We start from the raw sequence: 23,315 nt of genomic DNA on the forward strand, positions 1-23,315 counted from the left end.
GAAAAAAAAAGGGGGCTCCGGTCCCCGGACAAGCAGGCGGTTCCTTCGGGACTGCTAAGCGCGTCCAAAGGCTCAGCAGCCAGCGAAAGCACTGACTATATGTCGGAGCAAAGTAGCAGGCAGCAGAGCGGTAACCACCAGCGAAAACCCTAGCGGGTTTTGTAGCAGGAGGATACCAGTCCTCTAGCGAAAATCCTCACGGGTTTTTAGCAGGAGGACACCCGTCTGTTGCAGGCATATCTACGGGCTCAAACAGCCACAGTAGTAGCCAGCGACGGGCAGCATGCAAGGTACCCGGGCTTGCCTGGGTTGAACCCTAGCATGCATGGGTTCAACAGAGAGCGATACCGCGGCTAACGCTGTGGGTGTAGTCTTAGCAGAACCAACTGGGGTTGTCACACGGCAGCGTTCCATGGCGGGACCGCCGAGTGATACCCTGGGCCCTAGAATAGCTGCTGGCTGTCCACAGGGACTGGCTGGCGATTATTCAGGGGTTGGGCTCGCAGTCTCTCACGGGACAGCGACCCAGGTGCATTCGGTGGCAGCTACAAAGGCGAGCTACGGCTTGACTTCAGTGGTAGCCGCTATGCACCCGCCCATAGCTGCCGTGAGTGGTCCGCCACACACAGCGACCTTGGGCGAAGCTCTAGAGGGTACAGTAAGTAGCTTGAACAGCCTAGCTGATCAACAACCCACTTATGTCCTCGAGAGCCAGCGGAGCGTGGGTGATCCATTACCGTCAATGGGTCAATTACCCTCTCTTGATCGATCACTGTCAAATCAACAGGGCATAGCTCCATTGATTGGCGCTGCCTATTCAGGTGGCGAGGTGATTGATCGGGGTATCTGCACGCTCAGCTACCCGTGGTACTAGGCAAGCTCCTCTAGCCAAGGGACAGCCGGTATAGCGGGGGACCCATACACACGGCTTGATCCCCTTGCGGGGAACGCAGTGAGGCATGGGTACAGTGGTACACAGCCGGGAGCCCTCACGGGCACCTACGCTGGAACCACGCATACAGCTGTACACAACCGGGAACCCTCACGGGTACCCATGCTAGTACCGCGCCGGTACCACGCCAGCACACAGCTTGATCCCCCAAACAGGGAACGCCGTGTGGCGAGGGTACAGCGGTCCACAGTTGGGAACCCTCACGGGTACCCACGCTGATACCGCACCGGTACCGCAGCACCATTTAGTCGCCACAGTCTCTGTGGCAACAAGGGGGGGGGGGGGGAGGCGGTGCTGGTACTGCAGTACCATGGGGTTACCCCGGGGGCGGATCCTTTCAGGGTCAGCGGCCGGCTGGGTATGCCCGTGGTACCCGCCGCAGGGTGTTTCTTCCACGGCCTACACCGTGGCAAGTGTCGCCTAGCGATGGCCACGCAGTACCAACATCAGCTGTTCACCAGGCCAGCCGGCATGGGGCTAACCCAGATCTTGATCAGGGTAGGCCCGTGCTGCTAGCGCTAGGACGGCGGCTGCGAGAGCATCGCGGACCCAGTGGTGCCATGGCGGATACCTCAGGGTCTTCCGGGAGTACTCCCTCTTCTGCTGGCAGGTAGTCGGCGAGCCACACAGTGGTTATGCCTTCTTACCCGCTTTCAGATGCCCGTCCTCAGTTACCGTCATCATCGGAGCATGATCACGGATACTGTGGGCGAGGGAAAGGAGTCGGAAGCTGAGTCCGGTAGTGACATCACTACAATCTCCTTCCCCGCTGCCCCGCGAGGGGAGCAACAGCACTGATCTTCCTCCGGACACCCCCTAAGGGGAGTCCATGGAGGAGGACCAGGGATCCTTTCAGTAGGATGCTCAGCTGCTGCTTCCTCACAGGGGACGCCTGCACTCTCATTCCCGCAAACCTCACGGGTAGATATCGTGGGCTGTCGAGCTCAGTAGAGCTATGGCGCCGCGTGCTTGCACGCTTCCTCTGCGTGTAACGCAGGGAGGACCACGGGACCTACCTGAGGGGATCCGAGGGGACCCAGATGTCGTCAAGCGTATCACGCTCAGACAACATCTGAGCTCTTCCGCGAGGTGAGCCTATTAGCGGTGCTAACAGCTAGCCTCAACGAGAGCTCCATGGGCCTAGCCCATAGGGTGTCCACTCAGCGCCGGGGAGGGCCTGCCACTCCAATCGCTCAACGCGATGGGAAGGCAGGGTCCTTTTTCTCTTTGGATGCTTCTGCGCTACGGTGGAGGACCGTGCAAAGAAGCTACCAACGGAGCACTCTGAAGAGGTCGGAAACTGCCCTTACCATGGGTAGGAGCTCCGACTTCAGCAGGCCGTGCACCACCAACAGTACCCGAGCCCACTACCTCTGCAGCACCCATTCTGGGAGGCGCAAGGGTAGCACAGGAACAGATGGCAAGCCCCGAAGCAGAGCAAGCGCTCTTCCAAGGGAAGCTAGGCAGAGCATTCCTGGGGGCTCAGCGGTTTTTCCACAGGGGATCTCCCAGTGGACGACCGCTTATGGCTTTCACCCAGAGGTGGGAAACCATCTCTTTGAGCGCCTGGGTATGGTCAGTGGTGAGTGGGGGTTACAGACTGGCAACCCAGTCTCCCCACATTCGTCTGCACATTTCAGAGGTCCACAGTAGTGCCGTCAGACGGCCCCCAGCGTCGGGCACTACTGACAGGGATCACACAGCTTCTCACGCAAGCGGGCGATTGTCCTGTCTACCCCCGTTCTCTACGGGTGATCTTGGAGCCATTGGCTCCAAGGAAGACCGGCGACAGGGAGCCCCATCCGGAACCGCAGGCTGTTGAACACGTTCTTCAGGCCCAAGAGGTTCAGAATGGGGACTCTCGCCTCGGTGCTAGCCTGCCCCATCAGGGGCATGGGAACAGCATCGCTAGATCTCTCGGACGCCTATCTGCATATGCCAATCGCCTCTCAAGATCGGAGGCATCTGCGCTTCTAGGTACAGGATCAAAATTACCAGTTTTGATACCGGCCATCCGGCCTGTCCATCTCTCCCAGGGTGTTTAACACTCTTGGTCAGAGCGGTGGCAGCGTACCTGAAGCACAGGGGTGTCAACATCAGTTGCTACCTGGACGTTTGGCTCATATCGGACGCACTCCACTGAAGACTACGGGTCTCATGGGGTTGATAGTCCGTAGGGTGCGGGACCCTGGATTTTTGATCAGCTCAAAAAAGTCCAGCGTGGTCCCGACGCAGAACACCACTATTTGTAGGGGCCCAGATCACCCTCACGGAGGGGTTCGGCGGTGCTCTCACCCGAGCGGGTGACGAACATGGTGCGGTGTGCCTGACTCTTGGCCGAGTCTCGGGCAAAACCCGCTGTGGCATGGATGAAGGTGGTAGGCCTAATGGCCAGTATGGTAGACCTCGTACTGTACTGCCGTTTCTCGTTAGGCTTACCCAACTACACCTTCTAGCCTGCTTGCAGGCCCAGTCGTCACTCAATATCCCTCGCGGTTCCGTTGTCGGAGATCGCGCGAGAGGAACTCTGGTGGTGGACCCATCAGCCCAATTTGACCCAGGGTGTCAGGTTTCCTGCACCCCGGTATGTCACGTAGTGACGACCATAGCGTCAAAAGCGGGGCTGGGGGTCCACATCCACGGAGACTCCGTCTCGGGCCTATGGGGCCATAGAGACAGAGTTTCACATCAACCTCCTCGCTTACGAGGAGGTGATCGTGGAATCACATACCGTTGTCCTGACGGATAACACAACCGTGGTAGCCTACCCCAACAGACAAGGGGACTCCGGGCCACCACGATTGAGCCTGCATGCACGACACCTGATAGGGTGGTGCAAGTTCAGGCAGATTACGATGAGAGAGCGATACACATCGCTGGCGTCACCAGCATCCTCGCGCACAATCTGTCACGAGGAAGGGTGTCGGGACCAGCAGAATGGTCCCTTGCTCCGCAGAGTCGCTCAGACGATCTTCAAGGGATGTACCACCCCTCGAAAGATCTGTTCGCATCTCATCGCAATCATCCACTGCCGGTGTACTGCTCAAGGGTCGCGGACCCCAAGCATTCACCGTGGACGCTCTGTCCATAGACTGGGGAGGGATGACAGCTTATGCAGTCCCTCCGATCTCACTACTCATGAGGGTGGTGGCCAAGATCGGGTGGGAAGACTGCATTGTCATTCTGCTAGCGGCAAGGCCGCTGGCACTCCCCGAGGTACCAGATCTACTCCGGATGCCCGGAGCGGAGGTACCCAGTCTATCACTAGAGCACCTGCAGTTAGCTGCATGGCCCTTACCAGGAACACGCAGCGGAGGGATACTTTTCATCAGAAGCTGTTTTTCTCATCGCCGGGGCTAGACGGAAGTCTACCCTCCGCACGTAGCCAGAGTCTGGCTCCATACTACGCTTGGTGCAATGAGACAAATAGCTCTCCCGCTAGAGCCTCTGTGCTGCTAGTTCCGGAGTTTCTGACAGAAAAGTTCCAAGCAAGACTTCAGCGGGCCACTGGGGCCAGCTATAAGTCAGCTGTCCTCTCCATTCACCGAGGTTTCGAGGCGAATTCGACTATCATAGCCGATGGTTACCTTATTAGTCTCACGCCTCGACGGTATGTTCAACGAGTGTCTACCAAAAGGAAAGTGATCCTCCTAAGGGATCCCAACACAGTCTTAGATTACTTTAAGGGTCACCCTTTTGACCTTCCGTCCAAAAGCGGCGCGCTTAAATCGTAACTCTCAAGATGGCTTTCCGGTTTGGCGTTGGCTTCGGGACGGCGGTGCTGAGTTGCACACGGTCTCGAGGTTAGCTTCCGTGTTCACAAACACTGGAGCGACACTGTTTCGGCGCTCTGTTCTCGTGACTCTGAACGGGCGCGGTGCATACCGACATTCGTCCCTCTCCAATCCCCAGGGTTGGGCAAGGTTCGGCTGAAGCCAAAGATAGGCTGGGGTGTCCGATAAGGCGCTGCAGCACTATTTCTTCCGAACACAAGCCTTGCGAGGACTCACGACCGCATTCATCACCCTTACAGAGCCTTTTCGGTCCAGCCGCTGTCGCAATGGCTGGTCCAGGTGTTGGTGGGGTCCGGGGAATCGCGAAGGTTTCGCGTCCCACGACCCACTCGACACGAGCTATCTCATCATCTTGGGTATACCGTTCGGTTGTCCCTTGAGGAGATCTAGCAGGCGGTGTCCCGAAGCCACCTTCGCCCTTCTCTACGATACTTCCGCTTACGTTAGTAATCAGAGACGGGCGGGAGGTTTACCGGGACATTGTTCGGCGATCATAATACGGTGGTGTACGGGTACCAGGTTTTCAGACTATACAGAATACTCAGCATGGTAAGAACCAGTGTCGCTATTCTTAACCACCAAACTTATTAAGTAAGGAGGTTTATGTCTGTGATCGCGTGGTCTTTTTGTTTCCCGACCGTTGGGGAAAATATTTTCTGACCTCGCGAAAACCATCGTTACCGCTCCCGATCCCTGATCAGATGCTGACCAATCTTGTACCTCCATCCGTCGGTTACTTGCTAGATCGATCTTTCAGATGTTGATGCAAGAAGTATCTTAATCAACATCGGAAGCGGTAAGATCGACCGGTGTACTGAGTCTAGTCCCAAACAGAAATGTTTGGTAGACTCATAACCGGTGCGATCTTACCTTTCGATGTTGATTATCCCGGACCCGCCACCCCTACAAGTTTGGTCCGAGTAGGGGATCCCAAGTCGGATAAGGGATTTATCATATGGTGTGACGTCACCTTTGGGTGAGTCCACCGGGGATCGGGGTTTTTGTTATTTATTCATTTATGTGGGACAAAATGACTATTGGTTTTTCCGCATCTCGGGATCGATGCAAGAAGTATCTTAATCAACATCGGAAAGGTAAGATCGCACCGGTTATGAGTCTACCAAACATTTCTGTTTGGGACTAGTTTTGATGAATAAAAATGGAGGATGAGGCTGTTGACCGGGTCACACACCTTTTTTTGTTTGTTTGTTTGTTTTATTTCTTCTTTAACCTGGGACACTCATGCAATCAGTTGAAAACACAATTAATCATCTGTTCTTCCACAAGGATATAGTAGATTTTAAATTGATCAAATCTGACCATGCACCTTTAAAATTAATATATTTTTATTTGTGTTTCCTTTTTGTAGCCCAAAAGATGCACTGCGATCCATAGTAAGGAGGATGAAAAGCCCAGTTCCACACGTTGCCATGCAAAGCCTTACAGTAAGTACAGCCAGCGTTCAATTTACCTGGTGTAGCAGAGCAAAATGCTCCCCATCTTGGACAACCTGCTACATAAATTTCAGCTTGTATAGCAATTTTTGTCTCGCCTGATAAGGCAGGAGACTATATAATCACTTTTCCGTATGTAGGGGTGTGCGTGTGTGTGTGTGTGACAAATTTGATTAAAGTTTTGGTTTTCGCCTATTTTCTCGGAGACTAGGAGTCGCACGTTTCTCAAACTTGGTGGGTGGGTGCATCTTGACCCGCGACAAAACCGGTTTGTATTGGTTAGTGGGTCAAGGTCACTGAGGACCTCTAGAGGTCATCTGAGGTCAAATTAGTAAAAACTGTTGTATGGGCATGAAACTTGGTAGGTACAGTCAAGGGTTCATACCACTAAATCCGCCTGTGAAGCGGTTTCCGGTAAAAGTTTATCACGACTATAGTCCCAACTTTGCATAAAAATTGAAGAAAATCGGTACAATATTAACAATTTTAGTGTTAAAAATCGTGTTTTACTAGATTTTGTGAATGTGATCTCTGAAAATTTGAAAAGAAAATGCAAAATTTGAGTGATGTTTACGATTATGGGCGCATGAACACACGAGGTCAAAACGCGCTTATCAGTCGGATGTAAACACGGGAAAATCTGGCCTTTTTATATAACGCTAATTTTCTCAAAAAGTAGACGGAAAATGTTGTGTCATTTTCAGATATGTTATGCAGAATTTTGTTCTGATTAAAATGATATCAAATATATATTTTAAAGTAAGAGGTAACTCGACTTATGGCCTAAAACGCAACCCCTATTTTGCACGTAAAGTCTATGGAAAGCTATTTTGTGTTATGTACCCTTTAAGGAGCAATTCCATGCGTTTTTAGCGTCTTTATCTATTTAAAATGCACGCGAAGAAATGAGGAAGGACATCAACAAGCGCGTGCATGGGCGCCGCCATGTTTTTGCGCTGTACGTGCGTTTTCCGCGAATAGGCTTACTTTTATTTCCAATTTAATAAAAGTTCCGATTTTGGTAGAAGTTTGAAACCTTTTGATATGAATAATGAAGAGTTTCAGAATATTGAAAACATTGTTTATTGGTGTTTAAATTACAAAGAGGTTTTTCAAATTCATTGTTCTTTTTTAGCTAAATTTTTGTCATTTAAACTCAAGTTTTGGCCTTCATATTTAATAAAATTGCATAAAAAATTCGATTTTAAGATATTTAAGTTTCTAGTTTACTTTATTTATACCACTGTTCAGTATTGTAAATTGTTATAACACTCAAAGTTAAATTCATATTAATATTTAATTTGAAATAGGCATTCATTACATATGGTTTTTGGACAAAACGGGTTAAAACGGACGTTGGAGGGGGGGTAGGCCTATTTGATTGTCATTGTTTGATTTGTTAAATAGTCAGCACGTATAATATAATGTTTTAATTTTGAAGTTATGTACTTGTAGAAGATGTTCAAGTGACTTTTATTCTTAACATCAATTGTTATCTTCATGAAAATTACAAATCTGCAACTATAGTGCGTTCATGTGCGTCAAAATGACGAAAAATGGCAATTGTCGGTTATCATGCTTGTATTTGAAATCGCCAGTGTGTCTAAAGTATAAAAGAAAATAACCTAAATTTTTTTTAAATTAATTCAAAACTTAGTGAAAAAGATAACAAAATCATTTTCAAGCCCTAAAAACGATGTTTTAGCCTCTTCAAGGGTTCATACCACTAAATCCGCCTGTGAAGCGGTTTCCGGTAAAAGTTTATCACGACTATAGTCCCAACTTTGCATAAAAATTGAAGAAAATCGGTACAATATTAACAATTTTAGTGTTAAAAATCGTGTTTTACTAGATTTTGTGAATGTGATCTCTCAAAATTTGAAAAGAAAATGCAAAAATTTGAGTGATGTTTACGATTATGGGCGCATGAACACACGAGGTCAAAACGCGTTAGCAGTCGGATGTAAACACGGGAAAATCTGGCCTTTTTATATAACGCTAATTTTCTCAAAAAGTAGACGGAAAATGTTGTGTCATTTTCAGATATGTTATGCAGAATTTTGTTCTGATTAAAATGATATCAAATATATATTTTAAAGTAAGAGGTAACTCGACTTATGGCCTAAAACGCAACCCCTATTTTGCACGTAAAGTCTATGGAAAGCTATTTTGTGTTATGTACCCTCAACATTTCAAGCCAAATTTTTGAAGGTCATTTCAAGGTCACCAGGGGTCATCTGAGGTCAAATTAGTAAAAACTGTCGGATGGGAATGAAACTTGGTGGGTACAGTCAACATTTAAAGCCAAATTTTTGGAAGGTCATTTCGGGGTCACCAGGGGTCATCTGAGGTCAAATTAGTCAAAACTATCGGATGTGCATGAAACTTGGTGGGTACAGTCAACATTTAAAGCCAAATTTTTGGAAGGTCATTTCGAGGTCACCAGGGGTCATCTGAGGTCAAATTAGTAAAAACTGTCGATGGACATGAAACTTGGTGGGTACAGTCAACATTTAAAGCCAAATGTTTGGAAGATCATTTCGAGGCCACCAGGGGTCATCTGAGGTCAAATTAGTAAAAACTGTCGTGTGGGTATGGAACTTAGTGGATACAGTCAACATTTAGAGCCAAAGTTTTGGAAGGTCATTTCAGGGTCACCAGGGGTCACATTAGTAAAAACTGTTGCATGGGCATGAAACTTGGTGGGCACAGTCACCATCAGCCAGATAATCGTGCCTAGCCGATAACCGCCAAATTCATTTACCTCTACCAAAAGTAATCACAAAAGCAGGCGGTTGCGAAAGCAGACGAGACTCGTGGTTCGAGAACCGCCTTGTTTACATTGTAAACATAATGCTGATATCATAAGAATCATAATGTTTTTACTAAAAATTGCTATGCAATTTGTTTTGTAAATCAAACCCTGTACAACATTTCTATTAAACTTCATCACAACAACTAACATCAAATTCAGGATGGTCAGTGACCATGCAAGTAAATTTGTTCACTAACCTGACAGTTTCCAACGTCATGATTGACATTCTTCTTCTGAGTGTTGAACTATGTCCCAACAGCTTCCCTGATGAATTTCGGCCTGTAAAGGGTGCAGTTGAAATCTCGGCCTCTACAGGCCGAAATTTGTCAGAGAAGGTGTTGGGACATAGTTCAACACTCTGAAGAAGAATGTCGATCATGACGTTGGAAACTGTCAGGTTAGTGAACAAATTTACTTGGTTTTGAAAAATTAACTTTGTAATCTGATTTTCTGCAAACCTATAATGAATTAATTTACGAACTTCCAAAAGTGCTTATTTTTACCATACCAAAAAGTAGGGAATTATCAAGTTCATACACCCCTGGAAAATCTTAACTTAGATAAAACTTGAAATTGAATGCTTTTTTCTTAAAATAAAACATTTTGAGTTACATTGTTTTGCCATACCAGGGCCGTATGGATTTCAACTGCAATAGTACAATCCTGGAGGGGGAGTCCCCGGGGGGAGTCACTCAAATAAAAAAAGTGCTGCTCGTTAATCAACCCTCAAAACAGACCCTCAAATATGGTGTAAATGATGGCAACAAACTTGCCACTCTAAATGGCATTACTGTCAACATTGAATACCGGTGGATATTATATAACATGCTCTATGTCAGCGAATATGGGAAAGACTGGCGATGCTCATAGTTTGGTGGAGCAGGTCTATAGACAAAATGTGTGGATATCCTGTCCATACAATATCTAGCTGTGTATATCGATGTCAGCAACAAACTGTTAATTGCCTCGTGACAATGAGGCTGTTCCAGTTGAAAAACATACACCCCCTATGGAAGACATCAATGTTAATCTTCCACACAGGGAGTGCGAATTTCAAATTGGGTTACCTGAGTGGCTGATTCCATTTGAAATTTACACCCCCTGTATGGGAGATTCAGGTGAATGTCTTCCACAGAGGGTGGATGGAATTCAACTGGAATAGCACAATCATCTATTGCACAGATTCCATAATATAATATTACCATACTTGTCAATATCACATGTCAGTAATTATATTGTCAATTTTGCTAAATCAATCTAAGTACTCTGTACCTGTGTGGTCTTTTTAAATATTCTTTTTTGGGTCCAATTAAAATACATGTTCAGTGACGTATCAGGGTCAGTTGTCCGAGCGGACAAAGTTATAAAAATTTCTGGCGGGCAGTATTTTGGCCCTGTTTTTACATGACAATTGTACTCAAAAGCTTGTAATTTAATTGTTCAATTAATAATGACATGTTAAATTTCTCTTGAAAGTTTTTCAGAATGTAGAGCTTACATTTGTAATACATAGATTATGAAACTTTGTCAAAAATGGCTGATTCGCCAGTATGCATCAATGTCATCCGAGCGACAAAATGTAGCACAATAACTTTAATTTTAACAGGTAATGAAGTAATCTGTTTAGTTTGCAATTTTCATCATTTGTTTGTTTGTTTGCAGCTTTTAGCAGCATGTGTGAATAATTGTGGCAAAGCATTCCAACTTGAAGTGAGCTCCAGGGACTTCTGTGCAGAAGCAAGGGCTATTATATCAAGGGTAAGGGATTATTTTGGCGTTTTGGTCCGTTAAGATGCGGCAGAAAATGATTGATGTATCAGCAATGCATCACAGATGCTGTGAAGTACATTGTATGCACTGACCTTTAGGCCCATCTACAGTAAGCCAAAAAATTAAGGTACCAGTTATGTTCACCCCCTGTATATCCTAAACATAGACAGATTAAGGTACCAGTTATGTTTACCCCCTGTATATCCTAAACAAAGACAGATATGTCATAATTGGAACAAGCAGTCAATAGCTGCATCTTTTAGCTCGAATTTTAGACCTCATTCGTTGAAATCGTTCAAGAAATAAAGACACAACATCCAAAAACCCAAGGAAGATGCCAATATAAAAGTTGCAGTTTGCTCCAATGCAAGCTCTATTTTACACAAGGCGTTCTCGAACAAGAGAACTTGCGTCATGCTTCAATTGATAGCACGTTAAAAGTAGCGTTGTGCTTTCATCGATTAAAACACAAAATTGCAACTTTTGATTTAGTTTCTTCCTTAGGTTTGAGATCACCGTTTCTTTAATTCTCAATCAATTCAACAAATGAGGTCTTAAATTAGAGCTAAAGAGTACAGGTAGTGACTGCTTGTTTTAATTTGGACATATTTGTCTTTGTTTAGGATATACAGGGGTGAACATAACTGGTACCTTAATTTTTTGCATACTGTATTTTGAGCGCTACAACAGTGCCTGGAAAACCGTGTGGATCATAAAGTCATGCTTTATATATCCTGTATTTATGTACTGTTTTTATAATTTCCAATTCCAGGGTCATCCCAAAGTATCCGAGAAACTGCGGCAGCTTGTGAAGGAATGGGCAGAGGGTGATTTCAAATCAGACGCTGTGCTAAGTCTCTTAGTTCAGCTGTATACCAGCTTGAAGCAAGAAGGATATGATTTCTCCAGTAGCAGCACGCCGACCCCTAAACCAGCACCAGTTAGCAACAATCCTGATGTTGTGTCTTCACAACAAGAAGAGGATGATATAGCCAAAGGTATAGTGTGGGTGTTATCATCATTAGGCCTGTAGTTCAGGGGTGGGGAGGAGGGGAGCTGGATGGGGAGGGATGTAGTGTCTCCAGTAGCAGCACGCCGACCCCTAAACCAGCACCAGTTAGCAACAATCCGGATGTTGTGTCTTCACAACAAGAAGAGGATGATATAGCCAAAGGTATAGTGTTAGTGTTATCATCATTAGGCCTGTAGTTCAGGGGTGGGGAGGAGGGAGTTGGGGGAGGGATGTAATGTCTCCAGTAGCAGCACACCGACCCCTAAACCAGCACCAGTTAGCAACAATCCGGATGTTGTGTCTTCACAACAAAGAAGAGGACGATATAGCAAAAGGTATAGTGTTAGTGTTATCATCATTAAGCCTGTAGTTCAGGGGTGGGGAGGAGGGGAGTTGGGGGAGGGATGTAATGTCTCCAGTAGCAGCACACAGACCCCTAAACCAGCACCAGTTAGCAACAATCCGGATGTTGTGTCTTCACAACAAGAAGAGGATGATATAGCCAAAGGTATAGTGTTAATGTTATCATCCATTATGTATGTAGTTCAGGGGGTGGGGAGGATAAGCCTCTCCACCGGCCCCCACTAAACACAAAAGTTGGTAGCCATGTATGTTACCAAATATTGCGGGAAAAAAGGTATTTTTTACCAGTAGCACGGATCACAAAAGGGTATTTTTTATGCCCAATTTTGTTTGTTTGTTTATTTGTTTATAGGCAAAAAAACTATTTTTAAGAATAAAACAAACAAAAAAACAAACATGATTTTTCTAAACATTTAATTGGCTCCCAGACATTTAAACATTTAATATTGGCAGCCTTTCTTAGATTTTGCACAATTATTTTAAACTCGCAATCTCCGAATGTCCCTTTTTATAGTTTAAAAAATCAGCAAAATCATAGGTTCTGAAAAAGAGCAGAGCTTAGAATTAATGCTGTTCATCGTCAACATGGACTTCATCAATAGTCAAGTCAAGTAATGAAAGATCCACCTCATCACTTAAGAATCACTGAACCAATACTAGGCTTGTTTTATGTTTGTACTCATTTTAATGCATTTTCATGCTGATTCCAAATATTGTCATGAAAATTTACAATTCTGACATTTTTGAAAAAATGAAACCGGGTGGTAAGAGTTAATGCTCTTTAGACCATCTCATAATGGGCACTAATAAACAGTGGGCTATCCCAGTTGAAATCTACATGATGGAGAACATGACCTTAATCTCCCACACAGGGAGTGTGAATTTCAAATGGGGTTTCCTGAATCAGGTGAATGGGTGACTTGAAATTTACATCCTCTGTGTGGAAGGTTAAGTTCATATATTCCATAGGGGTGTATGGATTTCAACTGGAATGGCCCAATATTCATAGTAGTATTAGTCATGACTATTAGGTACTAACTATTGAACTTTTTTTTTAAATGCTGAAGTAGTACAACCTTTTTGTTCTTTATTTATTATTTCCAGCTATTCAACTGTCTCTCCAAGAGAACAAGAAATCAGCTAGTAGTTCCGGCAGTCTCTACCCGTCTGCTAGTTCCTACGCTAGCGTAGCACCCGTCCAGCAACCTGTCAAAAAGGAGCCCAGGAAGGTCAAAGCACTCTATGATTTTGAAGCAGCAGAAGATAATGAGCTTACCTTTAAATCGGGAGAAATAATTAGTGTTTTAGATGACAGGTAAGATTTACAAGGTTACCTTTAAATGAGGAGAAATGATTAGTGTTTTAGGCGACAGGCTAGTGTAATTTTACTCGCAGTGATTGTCACCATGGTAACCAGAGAATGATGAGGCCAGGTAAAATGGAATATTATGTTTCTCGTTCTGACTTGTTGAAAAAAGGAAGCAGGATGGGCCAGCTATTTATTCTATTACACAGAGGGTACATTATTCAAAATGCTTTGTTTGATATGCTCTATTGCCGACCTGATGGTCTTCAGATATGGTTTCGTTCAAATTCTAATTTGGTTATTCTTTACCAAACATTATTAGTAACAACTGTCAGGAATGTTTTCTGGTCATTTTAAGTCAAACTAACAGGTACTGCCTTTTGAGGAGAGTGAGAGCAATCACTATCAACTGCTCTCCTTAGGAGACTGATTTTTATCTCTCCTTAGTTTCCCATCCTCTCCTTACATTCTATTGCAAATGCTCTAAACTCCTTGAAGGTTCCATTAGAGCTATTTAATTCTTTCGGAATTTGTAGGAGAGCATGAAAAATGAAAATGAAAGAAAACTCTCTTACTATCTTAGCCGCTTAACTGTGGTGTTCTATGGGGGATTAATTCAAACATGCTTCGTTGTCCTAAAACCACAATAAATTTGGCCGAATCCAATAATGTGCAAGTTGGGACACGTGTATACATTACAAATATGTCAAAAAAAATCAGGTTTGAATAAAAATTGGCCAAACTCATTTTAAAAGATGATAAATTGTGGCTTTAATGTGGGTTGTGACAGCCCTCGAATTAAGGATCTGAAGGGGCACAGCAACTTTTTTAGGGCAAGTTGATAATTGCCTTGGATTTTCACTGAAAAGGCAAGGCAGCACGGCAATTGTAATATTTCAAAAGGGCATCAAGGCAACTGTTGAAAATTTGAGAAGGGCACCAAGGCAATTTTTCAAAAGCGAATAGATGCATTGCTGTCAGCTGAATTCGACACCAAAGTAAAATTCGAATCAACTTTACACTAAAACTAACCTGATTGCTCAAAAAACCTGCTTAAATAATACAAAGCAATAAAAAATCAACAGTTTAATTTACTTAAATTTTGCGATCCCTAGTTCTGAGCTACAAAACTGACCCGAAACAGCGATGAAACAGCTGTAACTTTGGTAATAATATTGATCAAATTCGCCGGGACTAAAACTATTTAGTGCAAAACATATCTAGAGATGGGCTCACATGTACAAGATATTTAGACGATACCGGAAGGGGGATCGCCATCGGTTTGCAATGGGAAGTCAATGTTTGCTAATCGAGAGATCAATTGATTTGCCCAGCGCTCGGATTTTGTACACGACACGAGGAAGCTTTAATAGTTACTAACAGCGTTTCTGATTGGTCGATAGTACGCTGAAGGTATTTCTCTGACCAATCAGGAAAATGATGTCAGATTTCTAGCAACCAGATAATGTATAAAAGCCGATGTGATTGGCTGAATATGTAAGCTTACGTAGGGGTAATGAATATTAATTCACAACAAACTATTGTGTATACTGTTATTGATAGCTGGGTTACGATGAATTCTGTGGTTACGATGCTCAAAATAGCGATCGTGTTCAAGATTTTCGATTTAATTTTCCACAATTTTTCAGGGTTTTAACCAGTACTTGTTAATGATTTTATAATGAAGGGGCAAGGCTGGCCGGCTAGGGCACCCACGGCAACTTCATTTAGGGCACGACAAGTGACTGCCGTCGGTAAAGGACATATTTTGAGGGCATTGCGTCAATGGGGGTGGGCACCCACGGCAATATGCTGTCGGTGCCGTGGGTTAATTCGAGGGCTGGGTTGTGAGGTATATTCTGGAAATGTTCTGTAATTCAAATTTTGACGATATGTTTGCTAAATGAATTAATCTGCAAGAATTTTTTTACATAAACATTACGTAGCCAGAATCTCAACCTTTCGAGAAAGGTGGGGGATGAGATTAAGCTGTGGATCACTAAATGCCTGCTGTCTTGTATCTATCATCTCATATAACACGGGCGACATGATTATTTTTGGCATAAAACAACAGTTTACATAAAATAATGATGTTGCCCGTGTTATTCGCTGGAATAGTCATTTCATCACCTTGGATAAAGACAGCCATGCATACAATTTGAAGTGTTTTGGTTCAAGCACCTCTTAAGGACAGTCCCCTGTTTACCAAGTTCACACAGTATGACTAATTGGATTTTCGGAAACCAACCAATTGGTAAAAAGAACATGATAAATTCTGACAAAACTTCATATTTTTAAGACATGATTGCAGAATATTATGATTTATTTAGCTAATTACTATAACTGGATGAGTTTTTAGCTCTTAAAATTGTGTAGTTTTTGAAATAATGCAATTTAGGTGGATGTAAACTTCTGTTCAACACAAAGTCATTAGGAACCATGCATGACTGGGAACATGTCCTTGAACCAAAGTAGGCATACAGGCTGTATTATGACATCACAGTATTCCAGCGAATATGAGAGAATATGGACATGAATACCTTTATTCTATAATTAATTATTAATTAATTAATTAATTAATTATCATTTCCTTGCAGTGATCAAAATTGGTGGAAAGGAGAAAATTTCCGCGGTGTAGGATTATTTCCATCGAACTTTGTGACGGCCGATTTAACTGCAGAAACAGAAGCAGGTGAGATAATAAATGCAATACTGACCCAGTTAACCCCATGAGAACTACCTGCCGATTGGCCAAAATGAATATTGTGTCCAATTTTGAACCAATCAAGGATGGTGTTAATAAGAACACCTGTAAATGACCCAGTTAATCCCATGAGAACTACCTGCTGATTGGCCAAAATGAATATTGTGTCCAATTTTGAACTGGAATTTCAGTGACTCAAAACAAGCGGTACGTTAATGTACCTCATTTCAAATATAATGAACCACTTTTTTAGAATCACTGAAATTTCAGTGAAGTAATTGGATTCCTTGCCCCTATAATATACATAAATCATGCGACTCTGTTTTTAAAGCAACTCCACTGGCTCCCTGTGAAAGAAGGCATTAATTTCAAAGTACTTCTGTATTTAAATGCTTAAATGGACATGCTCCAGGTTATTTAGCGTCTTGTTTCACACCTTACCATCAATCACGTACTGGACTTTGCTCTGCTTCAGATACAACACGGCTTGTATGCCAAATCTCTCCATTCTGTCGCAAATAAAGCTTTTTCTCTGGCTGCTCCTGGACTGTGGAACAATTTACCCATCACCATTCGTACTGCAAACTCATTACCAGTCTTCAAGAAATAACTGAAGTCATATCTCTTCCCAAAAAGTTGACTGTTTTTATTGCTCACTTTGTTTTGTTATATTGTGTTTTTGTTTTGAATTTGTTTATGCGCTGTGGTCTAGATGTAACAGCGCTTTATAAAAGAATTGTGTGTACGGTATCAGGGATATGAGACAACCAGTGTGTAGTTATTTTTTGAGAAAAATGCAAAATTAGTCACAAAATTTACCAGGGGGTGTAGTACTACCTTAAACCATTAAACTGTATCAAATTCCAGAGAGAGGGCATTTTATAAAATAGAAATTGCTTCAATTGGGTCACAGCAGTACATGGAACAGCCACTAAATAATCACTTGATCTCTGAACACCATGCATGCTTACATACTGGTAATGCCAGTGCATTTAATGGCTGCATTCCCTTGATAATTTTTTATAGCAATAATTTTGCAGAGGTAAAATATTATGAACGGTATACCATTCGAGAGTAAGAAATTTTTTGTTTGAAAAAATAGGGAAAAAAATCATTGACTTCACATGCAAAAATTCCAAGTCTGGTAGCAACTTCTAAACTTTTTTACTGAACCATTCAATGGTATCAGCCTATTATATTAGTCAAAATAACTTACTTACCTACTCGCTTTTTGATCTTAAATGGACCAAATGCCAAGACGATATGACCACCCGGGTGCTTTTGAAAGAAAGAAAAAAGTAAAGGATATAACAAAAATATTTTCTCACCCAGGGGTGACATCATAAGACCCGGGTCAATATTCATATGGGTCCTTTTCATATCTCGAAATGCCAAGAAGGTATGACCCCCGCAGTGGTGTCAACGAAAGAGAAAAAAGTAAAGAATATTGCACAAATATTTTCCCACCCGGGGGTGACACTCATCATAAGACCCGTATATTTCATATCTCAAAATGCCAAGAAGGTATGACCCCTGCAGTATATAATAAACATAATTTCATAATCTTGAAATGTGCAGAAGGTAAATAAGACCACAGAGTGGTGTCAAATGAAAGAGAAAAAAAGAGTCAAGAATATGATAAAATATTTTCCCCAACAGGACTCATCAGACCTGAGTCAATGTTCCTTTCAAATCCCATATCATATAATTCATATTTTGTGTCTTTTTTACATTAAATATATCGAAAACAAAACAAAAGTGTGACCCCTTCACATGAAAGAGAAAAAGTCCGCAACTGTGACAGTGGTATGCCACAATATACTGCCAAAGCGCCATTTTGGAGGACATAATGTCATAATTCTTATGACATTATGTTGACTTTGCTCTGTTGACCTGCAAAGACAACAAATTTGGCTGATACCATTTAGGTGCTTTTTATATAAGATTGTACATTATGGCTTTAATAGATATCAAACCTCCAATTTGCATAGACGTGGGGTCAATTTACAGAGATAGTGATTTATTGGACATTTTAGAAATTGATCCATGGGCTTGTTGATTCACTTTGAAAGGAAAATATCACTTACAAAATATAATATATTTTCAATTTGCTAATTACATGTAGGTGTGGAATGAATTTTATGGTAAAACATCTGATATGGGTGATAATATAACAGTTTGAACTAGATTGGGATATTCCATTTAAAATCCACACTACCCCGTGGAAGATTTTGGAAATATCTTTCACGGGGGGAGTATGTTTTTCAAATGTAATTGGTCAGAGTTAATCATTTTGACACTCATACTCCCCCTGTATTATGGCTTTACCTTTATCTTCCACAACTGGAGTGAGTATGGAAGCTACCCAATTGTCTATTCCATTCAAAACTTATACTCCCTCTGTGGAAGATTTTAGCTAAATCTTCCACAGGGGTAGTGTTTTTTAATGGAAGACCTCAATTTCTAAATGTCACATTAGACAGTTTTTGTTATAATATAGCAGAAATTTAATTGAAATTTAAGAGAAACGGACGTAGGCTTGATTACTAGGATTTGAATATACAAAAATTCCTGACCGAGATTAGCTCTTTTGGAGATTAGCCCTAGTATATAAAATTAAAAATAACCCTTTTTTAAAACAAATTTTAAGCTTTTAGTGTAAGTGATATTTAGGGTTATTTATAGCCTCTTCTAGAAAAAACACACCTGAACTGACCCACCCTAATTGGTATGTTGACCCGTCCGTAGAACAGAGTGTTTTTTTGGGGGGGGGGGCATCACCTTATAGGCCCACTCTTTTATAATTTTTGAGTAATTTCAATCATTGAAAATAAAATATATATTTATTTGTTTACAGATATCAAAGCGAGAGAGAAGAAAGTGTCATTTGATGAGGCAGTTGAAGTAAGGACGATAGAAGCTGCCCCACAGGAGGTCACAATAAATCCTGAACAGATGGAAAGTTGTCTGGAGATGTTACAGAATGCTGACCCTACAGAGGAGAGGCAGGATAGTCAGGAAATGCTGGTATTAGAAGGTAAGGCTGAGAGGGGGTTGCTAAGGGTGACAGGGGGGGGGGGGGAACTGCTAGTATCAGTAAGGATGATAGAAGTTGCCCCGCATGAGGTCACAATAAATCCTGAACAGATGGAAAGTTGTCTGGAGATGTTACAGAATGCTGACCCTACAGAGGAGAGGCAGGATAGTCAAGAAATACTGGTATTAGTAGGTAAGGCTGAGAGGGGGGTTGTCAAGGGTGACAGGGGGGGTGAACTGCTAGTATCAGTAAGGACTATAGAAGTTGCCCCGTATGAGGTCACAATAAATCCTGAACAGATGTAAAGTTGCCTGGAGATGTTACAGAATGCTGACCCCACAGAGGAGAGGCAGGATAGTCAAGAAATGCTGGTATTTGAAGGTAAGGCTGAGAGGGGTTGCTAAGGGTGATGGGGGGGTGAAATGCTGGTATCAGTAAGGACGATAGAAGTTGCACCGCAGGAGGTCACAATAAATCCTGAACAGATGTAAAGTTGCCTGGAGATGTTACAGAATGCTGACCCCACAGAGGAGAGGCAGGATAGTCAAGAAATGCTGGTATTAGAAGGTAAGGCTGAGAGGGGGTTGCTAAGGGTGATGGGGGGGGGGGGTGGTGAAATGCTGGTATCAGTAAGGACGATAGAAGTTGCACCGCAGGAGGTCACAATAAATCCTGAACAGATGGAAAGTTGTCTGGAGATGTTACAGAATGCTGACCCCACAGAGGAGAGGCAGGATAGTCAAGAAATGCTGGTATTTGAAGGTAAGACTGGGAGGGGTTTTTCAAGGATGACCGGGGGATGAAATGCTGGTATCATTTGAAATAAGGACAATAGAACTGCCCCAATAAAACCTAAATATATTGGAAAGTTGTCCTGAGATGTTACTTAATGCTGGTATTAGCTGGTCAAAAAATGCTGGTATTTAGGTAAGACAGAGATGCAGACAAAATTAGGGAACATAAAGCAATAATTTAAAAACAATTCACACATTCATAGATAGTGAGAACCAATCAGAGCAAATGTTAGAAAAATGCAAGAGCGCATATACTATGCTTTTATGATTGTGTTATGATTGCTGGAGACTTCCTTTAAAGTGCTATTTTAAATGATGGATGGCTTTCACCAGTAGCTCGCTTTGTTACTGTGCAAATTGATGATGTTAGTAACTCAATATTTATAATTGCATCTTTTACCTTTGTCTGGACTGGTCTGGTTGGATCATTTTACATTACATAAACTCTCTCCACGCGAGTGTCGACTGCAGACGACAAGTTCAACCTTTTTTTTTAATTCACATATTTCAGAATTGTAAATTTTCATGACCATATTTGGAATCAGCATGAAAATGGATTAGAATGAGTACAAACAAGCCTAGTATTGATTCAGTGGTTCTTAGATACCTCTTCTTATTTTAAGAAAATATTTCAAAACTTGACTTCTTATGTTGAAAGCTATGACAAGCACGAAATGCATTAATTCAAAAGTGACCATTGATGAAAATGGAATGAGTTTGTTTTTGTGGGGTTTTTTTTGGTTTGGTTTAATAGTCTTTTGTGTGATAGTCTTAATATACTTTGTTGTTCTGTAAGGGGATGGTCAATGCTGGCCATATTTGCCTTTCAATCATCTTCTCCTTAATTTTCTTTGTATTATTTTATGTTTCGATGTGTGATTTCAACATATTTTGCTAAATAATAGTATTTATATCAATTACCAAAATATGTTAAGGGCAATTCAGGAAAGACAGAGTGTTTTTTTTTCCGTACATAACATAAATCATATATAAAAGTAAACACAAAATAAATTATGGAAATAAAGTTTCAGTCATTCGTTAATTCTGAATGAATTGCAGATGCTTTCCATTCCATAATTTACAAACTCAATATATATCGTAATAAACTGAGCTCAAAAAGAAACTTATAATTTTTCACAAGGTCATATCTTGAAATCCTGTCCATCAAATTGAACCAAAATTACACACAGATTTACTTCAATACTCTACTTTTAACACATGTCAGTAACCAAGCAGTTATCCAACTGACACAACAGCAAAATACACTGACATGGGACAGCTTCCTGGACCACATTCACAGCCCAGCCCTGTTTCATGAAAAAAGTGTATGAAAAGCAGAAAGCAGCACCGTTTTATCATATGTGCAAGGAACTTGTTTGCATTCTCACAGATTTTTTGTCCTGGGTGCCAAATGTTGGGCTGTGAAAGTGAAGGAAGTCCAGGAAGCTGTCCCATGACAGTGCATTTTGCTGTTGTGTCAGTTGGACAACTGCTTGGTTACTGATATGTGTTTTGAGTAGAGTATTAAGGTAATCCTGTGTGTAATTTTGGTTCATTTTGATTGACAGTATTTTAAGATATGACCTTGTGATTCACAAGTTGTAAAAATTATAAGTTTCTTTTTGAGCTCAGTTTATATGATCCACAATTTATAAGTTTTTGAAATAAATCCAAAAAATATTTGACAAAATCATTAAAGTGTGAAAGTTCTGCGTAGCCTTATTTGTTTTACACATGGATCAATTTATATTTATTTATTTATTTATTCTTTCTTTATTGAGGGTAATACTGCTTCAGTGACAAGCACTGCTTTTCAAGCAGGCCCTCATTGTATACATGTTATAGCAACAAAATATATTACATAATATACAAAATAGCATACATAATATACTAGTATTACAAATAAGTATAATGGTATCATCAAATACAAGAAAATTATAAATACCATGATTCAAAATACAGAAATACAATAATTATATTTATACAAAAATAAGCAAGCAAATGAACAAAATGTTCATCACACATCACTGCGTTCAGTCACAATGGCTCATTATGTAAAAAAAATTAAAGTTTCTTTTCTTTTTTACAAACAGTGAAAGCCGTAGAACTGCCCTTCTGTATGGCAGGGACACATTTTACGCATCACATAAATGACTAATCTACTTTTTATTTTTTCAGACACATGTAATAGAATGGGACCCCTCATTGATCAAGAACTAGAGAAAGTAGACCGTGAACATGCCGATCTTACAGGACTGAACTATAGACTAGTAGAAGCATTCTCAATGTACCATAAATTAATGAAAGCGGCCCCTGTGTATGGCTATACGTTGAAGGGCGGGCCTCAGCCGGGAATGATGGCAGTTGGTGGAGCACCAGGACAGTATGCAAGCATGCCTACACAAGTAAGATATTGTATGGGGGTTTGTGGAGAGGAGGGGGCATGGGGTGGGGATGTGTATTGAGGGGGTGAAAGCAGCCCCTGTGTATGGCTATACGTTGAAGGACTGGGCCTCAGCCAGGAATGATGGCTGTTGGTGGAGCACCAGGACAAGTAAGACGGGGTGTGTGTGTGGGGGGGGGGGTGAAAGCAGCCCCTGTGTATGGCTATATATGTTGAAGACTGGGCCTCAACCGGGAATGATGGCTGTTGGTGAACCGCCAGGACAGTATGCAAGCATGCCTACACAAGTAAGACATTGTGTGTGTGTGTTGGAGGGGGGGGGGGGTGAAAGCAGCCCCTGTATATGGCTATACGTTGAAGACTGGGCCTCAGCCAGGAATGATGTCTGTTAGTGGAGCTCCAGGACAGTATGCAAGCATGCCTACACAAGTTAGATATTGTGTGGGGGTTTGTGGGGAGGAGGGGCTACCTGGGACTGGGTGGTGCTTTCAATTCTGAAAGCAGCTTGTTGCCAAAACCTCAATTTCTATTGGTTGTTTTACAACGCAATTGGAAGCGATGATGCAATGTCGCAACCTCCATTTCTATTCATTGTCTTCACAATGTGTTGCTTTTGAAAGACAAAAGCGCAAAGGAATGACCCTGATGGTTTCATAGGCTATTCCAAATTTCCAATTGAAATCCATAGACCCCCTATGAAAGATATGACCTTAATCTCCTAGAAAGATTGGTCTAGGACGATTAAGGTGGTGGGGGGTTGGGGAGGTGGATTACAAATGCAGACCTGAAACTTTTCATCATCTTTTTACATGATTTCCTCTTTTTTATTCCTAAAATTTACGCATTATTTGTTATTTCAGCCCAATTTGAGTTTTTTAGCATGATATTGCACTATTTTCTTCTTTTTTAA

At 42.3% G+C, this 23,315-nt stretch overlaps 1 protein-coding gene across 1 annotated transcript in view; it reads left to right on the forward strand.

Moving 5' to 3' along the window:
* Positions 1-23,315, forward strand: part of LOC140163072 (signal transducing adapter molecule 2-like) — a 39,949-nt gene that overhangs the window by 11,369 nt on the left and 5,265 nt on the right. The window contains exons 3-9 of the mRNA XM_072186443.1: positions 6,116-6,191; positions 10,678-10,773; positions 11,558-11,783; positions 13,265-13,475; positions 16,064-16,158; positions 19,028-19,207; positions 22,180-22,406. Of these exons, the coding sequence (XP_072042544.1) occupies positions 6,116-6,191; positions 10,678-10,773; positions 11,558-11,783; positions 13,265-13,475; positions 16,064-16,158; positions 19,028-19,207; positions 22,180-22,406 (1,111 nt within the window). The remainder of the gene's footprint in view (positions 1-6,115; positions 6,192-10,677; positions 10,774-11,557; positions 11,784-13,264; positions 13,476-16,063; positions 16,159-19,027; positions 19,208-22,179; positions 22,407-23,315) is intronic.

This window comes from Amphiura filiformis, chromosome 10 (assembly GCF_039555335.1).
Source record: "Amphiura filiformis chromosome 10, Afil_fr2py, whole genome shotgun sequence".
NCBI classification, from domain to species: domain Eukaryota; kingdom Metazoa; phylum Echinodermata; class Ophiuroidea; order Amphilepidida; family Amphiuridae; genus Amphiura; species Amphiura filiformis.